General features: G+C 36.4%; 1 protein-coding gene across 5 annotated transcripts in view; it reads right to left on the bottom strand.

Moving 5' to 3' along the window:
* LOC134536659 (Bardet-Biedl syndrome 7 protein homolog) overlaps positions 1-19,146 on the bottom strand; it is an 88,973-nt gene that overhangs the window by 9,865 nt on the left and 59,962 nt on the right. For 4 of the 5 annotated variants that reach the window (XR_010075833.1, XM_063376474.1, XM_063376476.1 and 1 more), the window contains exons 12-13: positions 18,755-18,957; positions 3,314-3,478 (exon numbers count right to left, since the gene is read on the bottom strand). Coding sequence is in view for 4 of the 5 variants with exons in the window: in XM_063376474.1 (XP_063232544.1) it covers positions 3,314-3,478; positions 18,755-18,957 (368 nt within the window). In the remaining variant the exon portion in view is untranslated. Of the gene's footprint in view, positions 1-1,343; positions 3,479-18,754; positions 18,958-19,146 lie in introns of those variants that run through there. The other variant, XM_063376477.1, reaches the window with a different exon arrangement.

Here is a 19,146-nt window from a genome sequence, read left to right as displayed (position 1 = left end):
ATAATTACAGGACAGGATCAGTTTTGCATTTTTCTATGTGCTTAGGACACTGTAACATTTGGAACAGTTCATTATACAGAGATGGGATTATAGACTACCATGATACACTTAAAGAATTTTTTTTTAGATGTAAAATATAATTGCATGTACTCATGTAGAAATTTTTAATAAAAAAAATTACCAACATTGACGTCGACCGGGGCTACGTCTTCCCTAAGCTCGATGCTTCAGACCCCCCTCCTCTCACCAACACCCTCTATTCAAACCTCAAACCTCCCGCCAGAAAGTGTGTGTGCGTGCATGTGTTTGTCCGTCCCGCAAGAGGAGAGAAGAGTCTGTGTCACGCACCCCTAAAATAATATTTTAATTAATATAATTTGTAATTTTACTTATATTTTAATCCCCCTAGTGTCTTGTTTTCTTTCAGCCAAAATATGACGGAGCAGCACAATACACACACACTTTTGGAATGTACCCCTACACTACAGTTTATTTTAGGACTTAATAAATAATTACTAATACAAGTAAATGTTTTTAATACTATAATAAAAAAATAAATAATAGTTTAAAAAAACTAAAAAACACGCTTTTATATAAAATCCAACTAAAAATTAAAAAATAAATTTTAATAAATTTGAATTAAAAATAATGTAAAATAAAAAAAAAGTATGTTATATAAAAAAAGGGTGGGGTGCATGGTGTCAATAGTTATTTTATTGACAGATATGAGTAGAAGGATTATCATTTTGATAATATCTTAAAAAACACCCCACACTTTTTTTAAATAACATATTTTTTTTGTTTTACACTATTATTGATTCAAATTTATTAAAATTTATTTTCTATTTTTTAGTTGGATTTTCTATAAAAGTGTGTTTTTTTAGTTTTTTAAACTATTATTTATTTTCTACTTTTTAGTTTGGTTTATTTATAAAAGCGTGTTTTTTTCAATTTTTTTAAACTGTTATTTGTTCTAATCTACTATTAATTCCGTGATAACTATAAGTAACTGTAATTATTTTCCAAATTATTAATGTGTACAGCTGTATTGATAGTCAGTGAAGCGTTCCACATTTACGTAACAGGAATTTTGGGAAGGATAAGGATTGAGAAAGGATGAGGAAAGGACCTTCTCAATGAGACTGTTTAGAATATGTGAGAAAAATTGGATAGCCCGGACTGGGATTCGAACCCAGGGCCTTCCAATGACATGTCGGCTGCTCTACCATCGGGCGCTCGATGTACGATAAATATGGAACAAAGCGCCCCACGCTTTATTCAAAATAATACTAGTATTTTTCATTCATTATTGTTTTAAGCTTAATATAAAAATTATTTTTCACTTTTTAGTTCGATGTGCTTTAAAAGCGTGTTTATTAGTTTTTTAAACTATATTTATTTTTCACTTTTTAGTTTGAATAGAAGGATTGGCGAAGTCCCAGAAAAATTACAGTTGGATTGACGGCACCAATACCAAAATTTGTTGAAAAGAAAACAAAATATTTTATTGGACTTTGATTTGGTTGCATTTAAGGTTTAGAAGACCCCTGCATCGTACTTTTTTTATAACATACAGATTTATGATTCATGTAAAATAATTAGAAAGAGAGCTGGTTTGTCCCTTATTAAGAAGTACACAATTATCAAGGGAAAAGATAAAAAAAATATGCCGAAGACAGAGCTTGCCCGGCAGTATAGCATTGTGAAGAAAACAAGGGAAGAACACAGTTCAGAAGAAAAGTAGTAATGTGAAATTAAAATAATCTAAGGTACAAGATGCAAGCAGATCTGGAGGAAGCTAAGCTGGAGTGGTTCAAACAGCTCAGAGCGCAAAACTTGCCAGTAAGCAGACAGATACTGCAAAGAAAGGCAGATGAACTTGCCTTGAAGTTAGGCATTGAAACTTAAAATTCTCTTAACGGGTGGTTGAATCATTTTAACACATGCAACAATAAAGCCAGCCACACAATCTTCGACAAAAGTGCATCAGTCGACCTCACATCATAACACTTTGTAAGTAATTAACTGACTATAAACGTAGTTTATAATTTTATTAATATCACATACAAAAATATTTCTATGTTCACTGCTCGAGTCCCATTTTTGTACTAGTTTTATAAAATATAATAAACAAAATTTAATTACACATAAACAAACAATCAAATATTTTTTTTTTCTGATGCAACTCCCAAACACACTAGTTAAGGCAAGGCTGATTCACCTAGCCTGTAGTTAATAATATCTAATATGTAATGTTAACATTCCTCATGCAAAATGATATAACATTTCAACATTTGCACATGTTACATGGTTATGAGGTCACTCCTTATACACGCTACGTAATGGCCGATCAGAAGCTCGCAAAGGGGAAGGAAGTGGTCGAGTTCTGAATCCAATTACTCCCCCTCCTTTCCCCTTTGGAACTAACATTTACTGAAACGACACAATATCATTGCTGCATTTATTTATTATTATTTTTTTTACAAAACACAGCTTCTTAGGACATTCCAACACAGATCATGGTACAGGGTTCTGGGCTCTTCGATCTTAGAGGACCCAGCAGTCCTAGTTGTTTCAGTTGTTAACAACCAGGAAAGCAAACAACAGTCTTGAGCTTTAACTTGCTAACTGTGTTCTATGACTGCATGCAGAGCTGACTGAGTGATTGGCAGTTTTGTAACACTCCCGACGGCAGCAGGTTATACTGTGCAGATGACAACGGCGAGCAATGCATAATTTTCAACGCCTGGATGACTAATATCGTAGTGAAGAGCGTCAGAGCCAACCAGTGGTGTTCTGCACCCACGCTCCAATATGGCACACTAGGCGCGGAGATAAAGCTGTGGTGTACCACTGCTTTTTGCAATATAAACAACAGTTAAAACTACACCTACCCCCTAAAACAAAATCACTGACCCATCAAGTATTCTTATGGCAATAAATAATGGGGCGACTGAAATGCTGCCCCTTGGAAGGGGAGCCCTTCAGGATTTTTTTGACAATGGTTTATTTGTACAGCGACTAAAAGGGCTGCCCATGCAATTTCTGAAAACATGTTTCTTTAAGTATTTAAATAATCCTGAAAACTTGCCCCTTGGAAGGGCAGCCCATCAGGATTTTTCTGACAGTAGTGTGTTTGAAAGGTTGTCTGAATCATTACCACTTCAGGATTTTTCTGACAGTGGTTAGTTGGTAAAGTGAACTAACCTAACCTAAACTAACCACTGTCAGAAAATCCTGAAGGGCTGCCCATCCAAGGGGCAACAATTCAGCTCCCCCTACATAATTACTTCGAAGTGAAAACTGCACCGACCAGTAGCAGCACTGCAGCATGGTGTCGAGGAAGGTGGACACGAAGCAGAAGCTGGCCTTGTCGCCCGCGGGGGGCTTCTCCGGCACCTCGGGCAGGCACAGGCACACCCAGCTGTGCACCTCCGCCAGGCTGAAGCCACCCTTCAGCGTCAGCACGTTGTACGGCCTGCGGCAGAGACCCCCCTCCTGCCCTGCCACTTCCCGCCTTCACATGTGTTCGTACCTGCTTCCACATATGCTTATCTAGGGTAGAAACACCTGCGTGATAGGTATGAAAGTTTTAAGGATATGCAATTGAACATTCATTACTAACAGTTTAAAATTACGTTGACATGTTTTGTTTGTGTACGTGCCGCTATCTTTTGCTGTGACAAACTCTATTTACCATACTGAATATAAATCAGGTTGGACATAACTGTCCAAAACAAAAAAAAAAAAAGGTTTTTGGTCATCCGGGTTGGAAAAGATGGTTCCAGTAATGAAAACATTTGGTTCATGTATGTAGTTTGTAGTTTGTATAAGTAAAAATAAGATTGCGGGCTTAAATCTGTCACTGAGGTAAAAAAAACTAACAGCGCTGTCCATTGGTTCTTTGGTGTACTACGTCATGATGAGGTAAACATCTGAAAACGTCTGTGAGTGCAATTTAAAAAGCAACTTTTGGTTTTTCTATGAACTGTACTAAGCTGTGTAGACTCCTAAAAACTTTAAATTAAAATATATTTTTTTTATGTGAACTGATTTTGATGAAATTAAGCTTGTATGTTGCTCCACGCTACACTCAAGTTACCTATGAAAACCCCATTAAATTTATCTAGATTTTTTTTGGAGATAAGCCTGTTAAAATAGACAAAGTTTTAAAAATACATAGTCTTATCTTTGAATATATATACTGTATAGAAGTCGCCAGCCCAGGTTAAAATTTCTAATACGGTTTTGAGGTACTTGGTTAATTCACCGCCGCAATCGCCACCATCTCTAGGGCATCGACTTGTGGTGGTCCCTAGCGGACGAGTGTCTAACTCTTCAAACACCCTTTCCCCCTCCCGTTGAACGACCTCAAGCTGCAGTGAATGATGGGTGGGGGGTGCGGGGAATGACAGCGGGCGACAGCGCTGCGCTCTAACGTGTACATAACAACTAAGACGATACAGGGCGTTACGGCAGCGCACTGCAGCGGTGAAGTTCCCAAGCTGCTCTTCATACACTTCTGAAAAACGTAGAGTAAATCCTATCCACTCGCGACTTCTATACAGTATATATATTCAAAGGTCTTATTATATTCTGTTATACTCCCTACGTCACCCAAAATCAGTTTTTTGGCAAATATTTTCAACATACAGACATGACGTTCAACAGTTTTATTATAGTATAAATAATTCATAAAGGCGTTCCAATTTTTAACCCAATACTATTATGTACGCACATTTTTTTTGTTGGCTTTAGTTTAATAAAATGTAGTGTGATCATTATGCAAGTTTATCACTTGGGATGAAAAACAAAATTTTAATATTGCAGTATGTCATTGAGTACATGCATAAATAACACGCCTGTTAAGTTTGTAATATATTTAATGCCATGAGTAATTGAAAATTGTTTAGTTAAAATATCTCAGCAGTGCGTGGAAAGCACATGAACTGGCACCGTTGGAGTGTGTGCATTCTGCAAGTGCATGTGGCCATGTAGCAGTGTTTATGGTTCACCCTCCCTCTATCATCACTGTAAATGTCCATGAAATGGCACTGTACACGATCTTCACTTTTATATCTCGACAGGTTCTGACGTCGTACCGACCGGAGGCCATTAAGGCCGGCCTCGACCCACCTGTATTGGCTCCTGCTGGTGGAACATACCCCTCGCAAACTCAACCGCAGAGTAGATACGCACATACTCCCAGTGTATAAATTTTGTCACGGAACTGCACCTGACACAAACAACCGATAATAATTCACGGAGTAAGCTCATCAAGCCATCCCCTTAAATTAAAACGTGATAAGAAATGTGCATCGTAGAGCACGAGTGTTAGCCCCTCCGGGCACAGTGTTTAATGAACGCCCTTAATTCTCATCGCGGCCTAGAGCCTTAATTTAAGTAAGAAACAAAGTGCTGAAGCAATAACCAGAACAAACCCAAAAACATAAACATAACCAGTGGATTTACCAACTAGTCAGTAGTCTTTAAGTTGACTCATATTTTTAAAAACATATTTGTTTAATTTCTTAAACTAAAGCTTTAATCAATATTTCATAATACATTTAATGTCAGCATTAATATTCAAACAAGGTTCATGTACAATTAACAAGTAAGTTTTCAATTAAAAACCGAATAACTGTAATTTATTTTCTTCACTCGTGGTTTGATGCGCGGCAGAACTAATTAACCCCCCCCCCCCTTCCCCGGAGTGCCCCCTCCGGCAGTCCAGATCAGCTCGTGGCCTGGGGTGGATGTGTCCATATGTTCGTTCTGTGGGGAACCTTCAATTTAGTAACTCATTGATTCTTCAATCTGGTAAATATAGTCATGAACCAAATCCTTTGTAATGTCAATTCCCCACGCGACCCCGGGTCAGTTTTTACGGTGCAGGGCTTAACCCGGCCGTCGTAATTCCTGCCTTAAGGCCACGGGCCACAGGGCCGCCTTAAGGTCCGTCACATTATGGACCTGGCCAACCAGGACAGCCAACGAACTCCCCCCTCTAACGGACTGCCTTAGGGATAGACAATTATAATTAATCAAGAGTAGTGTCGTGCAATATCGTGTACCCAAATATGTCAGTTAATAATAGGCATGTGCGAAGCTTCGATAGTACAAACGAATTCAAAGTTTTTTTAATATTCGATAACACTTCAAAACGATATGAACTATGTATTCACATTAAACGAAGCTTCGTATCATTCACGTCTTTACGTCGCACGTACAATTTTTTTTCTGTTAACTTTGGAAGATTGACCTCTCGCACAAGTGTGACTTCATATTATGAAGTTCATAATCGATTAATCTAAAGAGTTACATAACATATTGCAGCTTATTAATTTCATCTAACGAAATTATAAATGTATAAAGGCGCAGAGGGATCATCACAATCTAGAGAAATACCGTCAAAAGGAAAAAACGTAGTGCAATATGGAATTTTTTTCACAGATGTTGGCGATTGTTCCGCACAATTCAATAAATGCAAACGATTGTTCAAATGCCCGCGTGGTAGGTTATGTTACAATGATAATTGTATTGTTTTGATAAATTTGTAGGTCGTACACAGCGATATAAAATATTATATGCGTGGTAATAACTGTTCTCCGATTGTAATGCAATATCCAGCGGTAAAAAAGACAAAGTAAAACGCAATTATGTCACTTTGCGACCACTCTTGAAATGTATTTATTTTCGTTCGTTTTCTTATGCCTTCAAACTAATAACGTTTCATGTTGACTACTTTTAGACATGATTTTCGTCGTTAACTTCGTTTGACGCCATGATGAAGCCATGATGAAGTAATTTGCTATAAAAGAGTGTTAATATTTGTGAAATAGATTGATATTGTTTAGATAGCGAATTTGGAAATTTTATTATCTTTCTACAATACCGAATTTCCCCCAAAACACGTATCGCAATTATCGCTAGTTTTTTGTTTTTTTGTGTAGTATTTTGATGTGGATGAAAAAATTGCAAATATTATTAGACTTTAGTGATCTGTGAAATTACTAATTATTCTAATTTTGGTGTTTTTCTAATACGGTTAGAGCTAATGCAAAAAATTAAAAATACAGAAAATGGTATTTTTGAGTAGACTACTATTTGTCCTAAAAACCACAAATAAGTATTTTTAATGTTGCTAACCTAATCTAACAATCAATGGATGCCAACTGACAGTATTTTAATTTGTAGCTAAGCTTACCTAACCAATGGTTCCAGCATTTAAATAATAGGGCCTATTTTATATGTAGTTAACACCCTAACCACCCATTCAAATGATTTAGAATAACTTAAATGTAGCTAAGCTAGCCTAGCCTAGCCTAGCCTAGCCTAGCCTAGCCTAGCCTAACCTAATCAACTGTTAAAACTGCAAACAATTGATTAACAACTTGAAATACTGCAATGCAGTTTAACAGAGTCATCAAATAAAATGAGCGAAACTCAAAAATAAAATTTCTATAATGTTGTTTTTCAGAATAACTATTTTATAGTATTGCACTATTTTTGATTGCCATCTGAGGGCAGTTTCGTTATTACAGATGATTTCCATTTAAAACATGAAAACAGTTGAATGCCCTGTGTTTAAATATTTAAAATATCACTTTCTATTTTAAAAACACATCTAGTACATTTTATATGTTATCCTGATTGTACAAAATAAATCAATTTTCTCAAGAAAATGAGTAAGACATAAAAAAAAAATATTTCTTGGACGGACTACGACGACACTCCTGAACCATTTGGGGGCCAAACACACTGTGTTGTACAAGGAGCTATTGAAAGATAAAGAAAAAATTCAGAAACTTCTGCAAAGAAAAAAACCACAATTTCTACAGTCTACTTTATCGAATATGTTCAGAAGTACGCAGAAGATGTCACCAACCGATCCTAAAGTACAAAGTATTACAAAACAAAATGCCAAAATGTTGGCAACATAACTTTTGCCTTATGAGTTTGTAGAAGGGCGTGGGTTTCAAGATTTAATGGGACACAAACATGTTGCACCTACATATACAGTACCATGCAAAACTACTTTCTCTAAACATTACATCGCAGCACTTTATTAGGAAGAAGAAGAAGAAGAAGAAGAAGAAGAAAGGGGAAAAAAAAAAACCTCTAGGAATTGGTTGTACAAGATTTACATCTGATAGCTGGACTTCGTGTTCATCGGACAGTTACATCAGACTTACCTGCAATTATCTCCGAACCGACTTTACTTCTGTGTCATTTACAATAAGCAACACTGTTGTAAATGAATCCCACACAAGTGTTCATGTGGCTGCTACCCTACTAAATGTTCTCATTGACTGGAGAATCGACCCAGCAGTGTCCCTATACCATTATTCTGTATCACTGACAATGCTCATAATTCCAGACAGGATTCTGCATAATTATTTAGAGATGGTTCAAGATCATGTTTTGCTCATACCCTTCAAATTTAAATTGAAAACAGCAAGAATGATTGCCCAGGTACAACCACACTTCTTAGTAAGGCCAAGAGTATAGTTGGTCATTACCGAAGAAGCACTCGTGCTAGGAAAAGACTACACACACTCCAGGAGCAGTTGAACATGCCTAAACTAGAGGTAATTCAGCATGTTGATACACATTGGTGCTCAGAGTACCAAATGTTCAAGATACTGCTGGAAATGAAACCTGCTCTTGTTCCCGACCACGTGAACTCTGGTGATACAGACATGCTGGCCGCAGTGGAATGGAAACTTGCTGAGAACTTTGTTCATGTTTTACAACCACTTGCAGAGGCGACAGAAGAAATGAGTGGTAACACTTACCCAACATTGTCTATTATCATTCCAGTACTTCACTGTCTTCTTTGTAACCTCGAATCGCACATCGCTGCCAAAAAGATGGAGTGACACTTGCAAGAGCATTGCATAAAAACGTAAGTCGAGATCCCAGATTTAAAGGTGTCCTTCTATCAAGAATGGAATCACAAGCCATTCTTTTGTCGGAAATTAAAAGTATAAAAACGGATTTCATTAATGCAGTTAAAGAAGTTCAATCTAACATTTCTAACTCTGCACCAATGTCTTCTTTATGGCCTTATGGGCTATCTTGGACAGTATTCCAACGCAAGACAATAAAGATTATGATGAAGGAGAAGAAAAGGTACGACAGTACTTAAAAGAACCCCGCATCAGCAGACATGAAAATCCATTGTAATGGTGGAAAAATTAAGGCACAAAGTACCGATATTTATCCTAAGTAGCGCAAAAGTATTTGGAGGTTCCTGCCACACAAGTAAATTCAGAGCGTCTCTTTTCAGCAGCTGGAAATGTTGTTTCAGCACGAAGAGAAAACTTGCTTCCTCAGCATGTAGAGCAATTGGTGTTTTTACATGCCAACTTAAAATAAAAGCTAAACTGCTGAGATGCTACAACTAGAACCTAGTGTTTAAATGTTATATATACTAAAAGATTTAAGTGGGGTTTTGTGTGTATATTTTTAAATAGTTTTTGTTTTTTGTTCTTGCCCCAAATGGACATGGGAGTTCAATAATTTTTCCCGGTTTAGTATAAAGTTAATTATACTTAAACAATGGACATTTTTTGAAGGCTCAAAAGAACAGTACTTAAATTTATGTTGAGATTATAAAACTATAATTAAATTTTACATATAAGAATTTTTTTTTTCAAAATAGTTGGTTTCATGTTGAAGCGTTAGGATCGCCGCTTCTTTCAAACTCCGCGCGTCTGCGCGGGCGGCGGCTCGTCGTCCCCTTCTTCCTTCCCCCTCCTAGTGTATGCCTGTTTGCTTCTCGCCTCCCCTCTCCTCCTCCGTTCGGCGCATGCGCGCTGCGCGGCACATATGTTATAAAAGCAGACGTTTTCAATTTATTCGGTCTTGTTCTAGTATTAACTAGCTTGCCTGACCTTGTTTAGAGCTCGAGTGGTTGTTAGGCAGCATGTAGTCAGTCAGTTAGACTTTAACTTTGTACGACGTGCGCGACCTCGGGGGAAAGAAAATGTAAGTTGGAGTGAGGCAGTGGCCCTTGCCATAATGTAAACGTTTCTTGAATTTTGTGTGTTTTGTCTAAATTCCCTTTCGATCTCCACCTGGAAAATTACTTTTGGAAATCATGTAAATTAATTTAAATTAACTTCACTTGTTTGTAACTGTTCTCCTCTGAGTCGTCGACGTACGTAAAACGTAACGTAATTATTCATTTTAAGATAATGTTACTTACTTTTTGTAACGCACGTAATCCGCATAAGGCAGTGGGTTTTCCCTGCGTTTTGACAATCTTGTAATTTGGCCGTTTCAATGCGTCTACCGCACATGTTTTGTACCACGATGCGCCGGCGTAAAATCTCACCTTTTTTGTAGCCTTGATAATGGCTCATTCTCTTTTGCTCTGTGTTAAGGGGGCGGTTCACGTTGAACACAGAATTCGTAGTATACGTCATTGGTGATATAAATCTTTTGTGTTATGGTAATGCGATTGTAACTAGATATTCACATAAAAGACAGGTATTACTTTAATATTTACTTTATGGCAAACACTGGAACAGTCCAAAAAGTTAATAAAAAAATTTTTAAATATGGATCTTTATGAGACAAGAACACGTCTTGTTTCTTGCATATTATGCGTAATTATGATGCAATGTTTAGAAAATATTTTTTTTACAAATATTTTATTCTTATAATATTTCATTATGTATAAAAAGTGAGTATTTTACTAAACGAGACCTTTTTTAAATCAGTTTTTAATTTTTCCAAGTACATCGTACCATATTGAAGAAAGCCGTACATAGTAGTTAATAAATTTATATCCCTATAAATACATGATCTACTTGTTAAGCTAAGTTTCTTCTTCAATTCTATAGCTCGATAATTGTTGTACGAACAGCAACTTAGACAACATGCACGAAATATTCCTTGCATGCACGAGAAAGCGGTTTGACTAGTTGATAAACTGCCAACAGAGTGCAGCTACTGCGCTGTCAGTAACCATTTCCTGCCTTCTCGTCCTCCCGCCGCGAAGCAGCACTGACGGTGCGCGGACAGCGTTGCCATAGATATTCACGCGAATTCATGTTCCGGTGTTACTAGCAAAAACGTTTTCTTGTGAAAAATAAATAATGGGTAAAAGAAAAATACCCTATCGTGTTAAAAAAAAAAAGTAAAAAAGCTTTAGCAGTTCGTTTGACCTGGTAAAAAAGAAAGGAAAATGACCTGACAAAAGAAAGATGAATCCAAGCAAGTTACTGACTTGATGTAAGTTTTTGGACATACGCTATTGCTAAGCACTTTTTCTGTAGAAGAAACTAAAAAATAAATAAATAAATAAAAATACCCAAAAAAAAAAAAACACAAATTAAGCAAAAAAATTGCTGTTGTCAACAGGATATAAACACCACAAAATATTCCGTAATAGGAATATGGTCAACAAACAAAGAAAAACAAGAATAATGTTCTAAGAGAACGAAAAAAAAAAACAACAAATGATGACACAAAAATATTGAACCCCCCAAAAAAAAAATCAGCACAACGGTTGAAACGAGACAAAAACACGACAAAACGAAAATACGAAACAAACACAATAGTTTTTCCAAAACAGAATAGAACAATAAAAAATCCACAAATGATGACAGCACAAAAATATTGAACCCAAAAAAATCCAGCACAACAGTTGAAACGAGACAAAAACACGACAAAACGAAAAGACGAAACAAACACAATAGTTTTTCCAAAACAGAAACAAGCGACGTTTCGGGAACTGCTATCTGCTCCCGTCGTGGCGTATGTCCAAAAACTTACATCAAGTCATGCACTCCCGTTGCACAAATCGTTCAAAGATAATAAGCAAGTTACTGAAGTAAACCAATTCCAGGATGCCCTACAGTAAGTAAATTTAATTTAATTTTATTAATTTTAAATATGTAATTCTTAAATATCACAATGTTCTGCCGGGATATGTTCTTGTTGCTTTACTAGACATTCGCGAACTGCGTATTTTTTTTTATCTTGCTGCAGTATAAACTCTATAAACCTCATTGTTTCTTAGCTGTTTTTGAGAAATTTTTTATATTTAGGCTCAGTTGTATACCTTTAAACTATAGTGATAATTAGATTATAAATATTCGCGAGGTCAGTGACAGACGGTGGTGTCACTTCAGTAGTGCTACATTATCTTTGTTCTAATCCAGTGAACATGTGATTGAACCCACATTTTTTAGTTATATTATTATTTACTTAAGAGTCTTGAGTATGCATATAATCCATTGACAGCAACGCAGACGCACAATTATATAACAGTATGCAATTCGTCTTGAAGTAAACTAGTGACACATAATTTTTTTCTAGTGTCGTAAACCTCAGTAACAAGAGGAACACAAGCGCACGTAGCGTCGTTTATATCAAAAAAATACCGTCAGAAGGCCTACCCCGAAGCATCAGTGATTGACAAATAAATAAAAAAACTTAACGTTTTCACTAAAAATACGAAAAATACATCTAATGTCTTTCTTTATGTAACTACAATATAACTAATATTGACTTTACCTGAGAAGGCCTGGAAAAAATCGGAGTTAATAATAAAACCAGCAAGAGAATGTAGAAACAATCGTATACTTCAAATGTGTTAACAAGTAACCAATGAATAGTTAACAATATTGTTTGATTAAGATAATACATATCAGTGATTAGTATACATTAAATGCCATCGGTCCTGGAACCTGTGAATTTTTCATGCCTCTCATCGTCTTGACAATTTGTGTTTAGTAGGTATATTAAAGATAAAAAACAAGTTTCAGGAAAATGCTTTATGCTTAGACTTTTTTTTATCAAAGACAAAAAATCTTGACTGACCGAGTTAAAAATATTAGGCATTATCCTCTTTGTGAGTGGATATTATCTAAGTACCTATAGTCTACCAATTTCTACAACATTCAAAGTACGGCCAAATAAACAATATTGAATGATATTAGTCAGAAAGTGTGTATATTGGTGTACCACAAGATTTTGAAACATTTTAGAGAAAATTAATATTCAAACAGGAAAATGTTGAGCTACAAATGTATAAAAAGGCTGCACCAAGAGGCTCAAGTTAGATTTTAGGCCGGCGAGGGGATCTTTAAAATATTCTCCCTGGGATCAGGACTAAGTTTTTGTAATCTCCCATTCACCATAATACCATGGAAGGCAATGACAAACCACTGTAGCATCATCGGAAAAACCTACGCCCCGGACACGCAGTCAAATTTCATGTTTGTGGGCAGAGTTTTATTGGGATCTCCTCTAATTTTTGTATTTTTTACATTGATACACTAGGTAATACATGAATTTCTTAAATAAGAATTATTATTTGTTTGTTTTCTTGGAGAGTAGTTTTAAATTTAATACACATCTGGCCTCGAAATGAAGCCCAGTAGGATGTCCCTTCAGAGTGGATGCCTATCCTGCCAATGTTTCTTTTGAAGAAGAGTGCCGTGCGGTCAAGCTGTAGCACATAGTTTTGATTACTAAATATTTAATGAAAATTTAAATTAAACATATAATAGAGTCCTTTATGTATTAAACCATTATAATAACAAATAAAAAATTAAATGGCCTACATATTACAAATGTAAATGAAAAGTTAAGAAGAAAACCAGGAAATAATAATTGGAAATGAATAATAATTGCAGTGAAAATGGCTAGAAGTTTTGCATGACTTTTGTTGCAGTTTTCAAGAAAAAAATTAATATGTTTATAGTTGTATATAAATGACAATTCTTTCAGACGAAAATACATAATTTTTAAATTGTTCAAAAGGTCTCGTCGACAGCGCGGAACTCGCACACAAATCTCGCACCACAAGATAGCTTCCAACAGGAAGATGATTTTAGTTTGGTATTAAAGTGCCGGTACAACAATAAACTGGAAATTAAGATTTTACTTATTTGTATATTGCTTGTTAATTTTAACGTCGTCGAACTAGATAAGCAAATCAGACAGGCAAACCATGTTCTAAACGTGTATGTACTAACTATTACTTTTATGACCATTCTTAGTGTGCAATTTTTACGGTGTTTTCAAAAACAGCTGCAAAATATTATTTTTGGAATGTTTATGATATTTAACTACCTACCTAGCCTCGAAACATAAATCAATTGTTTTAAAAAATTGGTTGTCTGTAAAGTCGGTTTACGGACGATAGTTTAACGTGACAACGTCATAACAAAACATTAACGAAATGATTGCATAATTTTATGAATAAAATTGAATCATTTTTATTGAATTATCACTATTTTGTATGGATACAAAGGAGTGAAATGAAATCTACAATTTAATCGATAAATTAACTTTTATTTGCACTCATTAATTCAAATAAATGTTTATTACTTTAACGAAGAGATTATTTTAACTATAACTTTTATACATGTATGCTATTTAACCTCTTCCAATCTGTGTTATTCTGTTAAAAGGATAGGACGATGATAGGAAAAGTAGGAAACGAATGGGAGTGTTTCAAGTTTAATGTGCCTGGAAAAAGTCAAATCGATGGTTGTTCCAATCGAGTGGAAGAGAGATAGATGCGGCGCAAGCGTACAATGAGCGTAACGGGACACAGCGTAAAGGAACAATGAGCATAACGGGACACAGCGTAACGTAACAATGTGCGCAACGGGACACTTTTTCGGGTGTGCAGCCGGTGTTCATCGATTTATTAGACGTTGTCACGTCAAAAAAAATCTTATTCAATTTAATAAGGTAAATAATGTTGGCAGCTTTATTGCCCATATGGCATGCACAATTAAATAATTTCAGTTCATTACATCTGCACAGTATATTCTCTTCTTTGTTATTACAACTTATTGTACACAATCATACTATGATTGAAGTAAATTAAATGTATTATCATTATTGCAAGTAGCATATCTTATCTGAAATGTTGTATGATTTTAAACATTTGTGATTTATTTGTTTATTTCTGTTATTCTATGAGTTGCCATAATTAACTTGGCAGTGAAAGATACAGTTTTTCAGTTTTGTAATCATGCACATTTTGAATGTTTTTTTTTTGTAAATTGTAAATATTTTTTATGGTTGGTACATGTTTCACAAATTACATATTTAATATGTTTTTGATATTTTTAAAGTCTACTTTGTTTGGTGCATTATTACTAATTTTCTAGGCTTATGGCAATAACATTTACATTTAGAAGAAAAATAAACAAAATACCAGAAAGTATAAAGTTTTGTAGTTTAAATATAAAATCTAGAAATAAATAAAAAAAGAACAACATATCTATCAGATCCAGGGAATTTTAAATATAACAAAAAAATATTTATGTTATTTAATTGTCATGACTGATACTAAACAAGATTTGTTTGTTGAAAAAGTTAAGCGAAATGAAGATTTTTGGAAAACTGAAATGCTGCCCAAACTCACGCGATTCTATAAAGAGTGTTTACTTCCCGAAATTGTTGAATCACGAGTAATTAGAGGAAAACAAGCGAGTGAGCCAGAGTAGGTATATTTCAAAGGCAAAAGAGGAAATGGATGCAAGAAAGTCCAGAAATCTTCTCTACGAATCTTTCAAAACATATGAAGTTAATATGAATATAGTTTTATTCTGTTCATCATGAAAACTTACCTAATATTTTTTAATATCTTGATGCTTAGAAATGTATGCTTAGTAAATTTGCCGTTTTTTCGTTTGTAATTTACAACAAAAATATTATCTAGTACGTTATAAATACGATAGAGAATAATAGAAACTCATATATGATATTCGTTAAACAGAATGCAACATATAATGATGTAGCTGCAGTTATGATAACTTGGAAATTAATGTTACAAATAAATGAAACTAGGTATCTTTGTAATCAAAGTCGTTTGATTACTAATGCAATGTAAATATAATAAACTGTTATTTTAAACCCTTTGATACAGATTTTTTTTTAAAATTAAGGTAATATAAAAATTCAAGCTTATCGCGGAATCAAACCGCGAATTGTTCTGTACTTTATCTATAAGGTGTGCGGGGATTTTTAATAGTAAAACCACTAATTAGACAATTTACTGTTGCAATAATTGATCTAAATTAATCAGTAAAGATTTTATTTTACACTTGTGCTAATCATTATTTATAAATTTGTTCTGTCATTATGATTCCTATTTATTTTACTCTTTAAATATCAAGTATAAATTACGTCTCATAACTTCAGGCCTTCCCAAATTGAGTTAATCGTAAGAAAATTTTAAATTATGATATGTTTATAGAGCATGTTTTTAACGTCTCTATTCTAGATACATATATGTTTGAAATGTTAGTGAAAATGATAATAAAAATATATTTGAAATTTGTATTATGATTTTATCTTGAACCAAATGTTAACATCGAATTATATGTACAGCACGTAAATGTGTTGATGTCTAAAGTGCGCGCGAAGGTATTTCCCGACGGGCCGTCAAACTTCGCTCGCCTGCGCGGCGGATTGTCAGTCTGGATCAGCCGCGGAGGTCATGACTCATGGCCCTGGTCTGGTGGAGTGGAACTGCAACACTGCGACTCTCAGCCCTTTCCTGCGCATGCGCGGGTGAAACCCACACATTCCCCGGGGAGGGGGGCGGCCAACCGTCTTCGCCTGTCTAGAGCCGGCCAGGAGAGAGGAGAAATACAACCTCCCTGTTTGAAGAGCCTGACTCGAATGACCGTTGATCCCAGCTACGCAGGTACTTATAATGACCGGGCGGAGTATTCGGGTAGTTGATTTCGAAGGTTTTATTCAGATTTTACCAAAATTATCACGATTTAGAAGAGTAGCGATTTTTAGTCTCTGAACCGCCCCCTTAAGCACTTGGTTTATTTGTTACGTAAATGATTACCTTGTTATTTATTTTTGTTAAGTTTTATTAAAACTTTATTATTGTTTCAAACTTGTTATGTTACAAATACCTGTTCGCAATCCTTGCCATGCTATGGCGTCCCACCCCGTCCTTATGCCTGTAGGCATTACAATGTTTTAAAATAAAACAGATTAAAACTGCAGTTTTTTTATGTGGGACACTTTATTAATAGGTTTGGGAAGTTGAGATAAAAAAAATGCAACTATTCGCATTCGATTCGACTTCGCACAAATAGTTACTATTCGCTTCGCAATTCAATTCGCAACGAAAATTTAACATTCGCACATGCCTAGTTAATAAATACGAGTACCACATGTTTTCAGTTCCAGTGCATGTATTACATCTGTAGTTAGGCACCAGCCACCTTATGCTGAACAGGGAGTGTCACCATTGTCTACTAGCAGTTAATACCACCCTTAAGATACAGCCACCGAGTCTAGGGAAGCACGCTGGGGCCGATCGACCCACGCCATTGGTTAGATGTACGAGCTAACCTGGCGCCCTCCCGGAAAAACACACCATAAAACACCACCAGCCCCTTAGACTCGTCGCGGGAGTTGAACCAGAGACTTCGGCCGAACGCAGTTCTTACGACGCAACTATGCTCCAACAGTATTGTTTTTGCACGATATTTTCCACCAATATTCCACGACAAAACTGCAGCCATCGTTGGTGTTTTGAAGTGCGACTTTTAAGTTCCTCCAGCCTCTGCACAAGTTTCTCGCTGACGGTAACATGCTGTAGCTAGTTTTTTTATAGAAGGAACCTACAGGAAATGGTAGATTGCTGCCTTTTTTCTATTAGGGAAGGGGACAAGTAAAAGAAATACAACAGTCTTCTCCTTTGTCCTTTTGTTAACAGGAAGAGTACTGTAGTTGGGGGGGGGGGGGGGGGAAGTGGGCGCTAGAATGCCGCCTCACTCCCTCCTACAGTAATAAAGTAGCACAGGAAGCAGAGAAAATTAGGACATGTTAATTAATACCAGTGTGGTATTTTTTACCCACCAAGCTGAGACACGAACAAAGTCTTCACTTGTATCTATGGATTTCTATTGAAAACATCTATAAAGTGTGACCCATATTTGAGTGCAACCCTTGAGGCAAAAATGTTGGATTTTTAAGCCTCGAAATATAAGTGTGACCCATACAGAAGAGCGACCCCTATGCAAGTAAATACAGAAACTTCATGTTCTATGGACTACATATAACTATCATATTGAGTGCACATTGTTAATGAATTATTCACAGAGTTGATACAGACTGGCTGGCCCAACTGCGGGGTTTGCCAATACTAGGACTTTAAAAGTGTTGTGATTCCTGTCAAGATGATAATAAAAAAAACACATAAAAAGTAGCAAAAACCAAAAAAACTGAGCTTAGGCCATAGGAATTGTTATCATTACATATTATTTATTACCAAAAGACACATTTTGAGTAATTATTCATCCTTAATTCATGTGGAAGAAAAGTAACTCGAAATTCAATATTTTTTCTCTTACTCCAGGGCTGATATGTCGGCAGTGGCGTAGCCAGGATTTGTGTATGGGGGGTGTTAAAAAGCATTGTCCCCTTTATTAAAGCGGGGGGTCCGGGGGTCCTCCCTCGGGAAAATTTGGATTTTAAGGTGTAAAATAGTGCTATTTAAATTTAAATTTAAATATTGTAATGGTAAAAATTTTATTAATTTTAATATGAAATTTGTTTGAGTGATGAATAAGAAATTAATTAAATATTTGGTGCTAGGGGGGGAGGGGGGGGGGGGGTGTTGAACCCCTAAACCCCCCCCCCCCCCTGGCTACGCCCCTGTATGTCGGAAAACTCATACAGAATTGTTTTAGGTGATCTTTAGCCGGGCAAATCTGACTGGTGGCAAGTGCGAGGCTGGACTCACCTGGCCTCGTCCACGGCATGGCAGCGGGCGTGCAGGGACAGCGGCCGGACGCGGTACAGGCGCAGCTGGCAGCACTTGGGCTGCACCAGGGGCGTGACGTAGGCGCGCAGCGTGCCGTGCTGGCCCTCCACCGTGCGCACCTTCAGCTCCAGGCGCGTCGTGTTGGCCTGGCAGCGGTACGTCACCAGCACGCAGTTCCCGCTCTGCAACGCACGTGACGTGCTGCCTTGTTGCCTCAAGCACATGCACACTAGGACTTAGACATCTGACCACCATCCAGCTCACGAGAGGCGGTGATGTGTGAATGGAGCACTGATAGACACGCAAGAATGCAGAAAGACGAGTACCCCGGGAAAACCAACTGGATCACGGCAACGCCCACAATATTTCGT

Source organism: Bacillus rossius, chromosome 11 (assembly GCF_032445375.1).
Source record: "Bacillus rossius redtenbacheri isolate Brsri chromosome 11, Brsri_v3, whole genome shotgun sequence".
Classification (NCBI taxonomy): Eukaryota; Metazoa; Arthropoda; class Insecta; order Phasmatodea; family Bacillidae; genus Bacillus; species Bacillus rossius.
The sequence above is the reverse complement of the archived record's forward strand: the minus strand, read 5'-3'. Positions and strand labels throughout refer to the sequence as shown.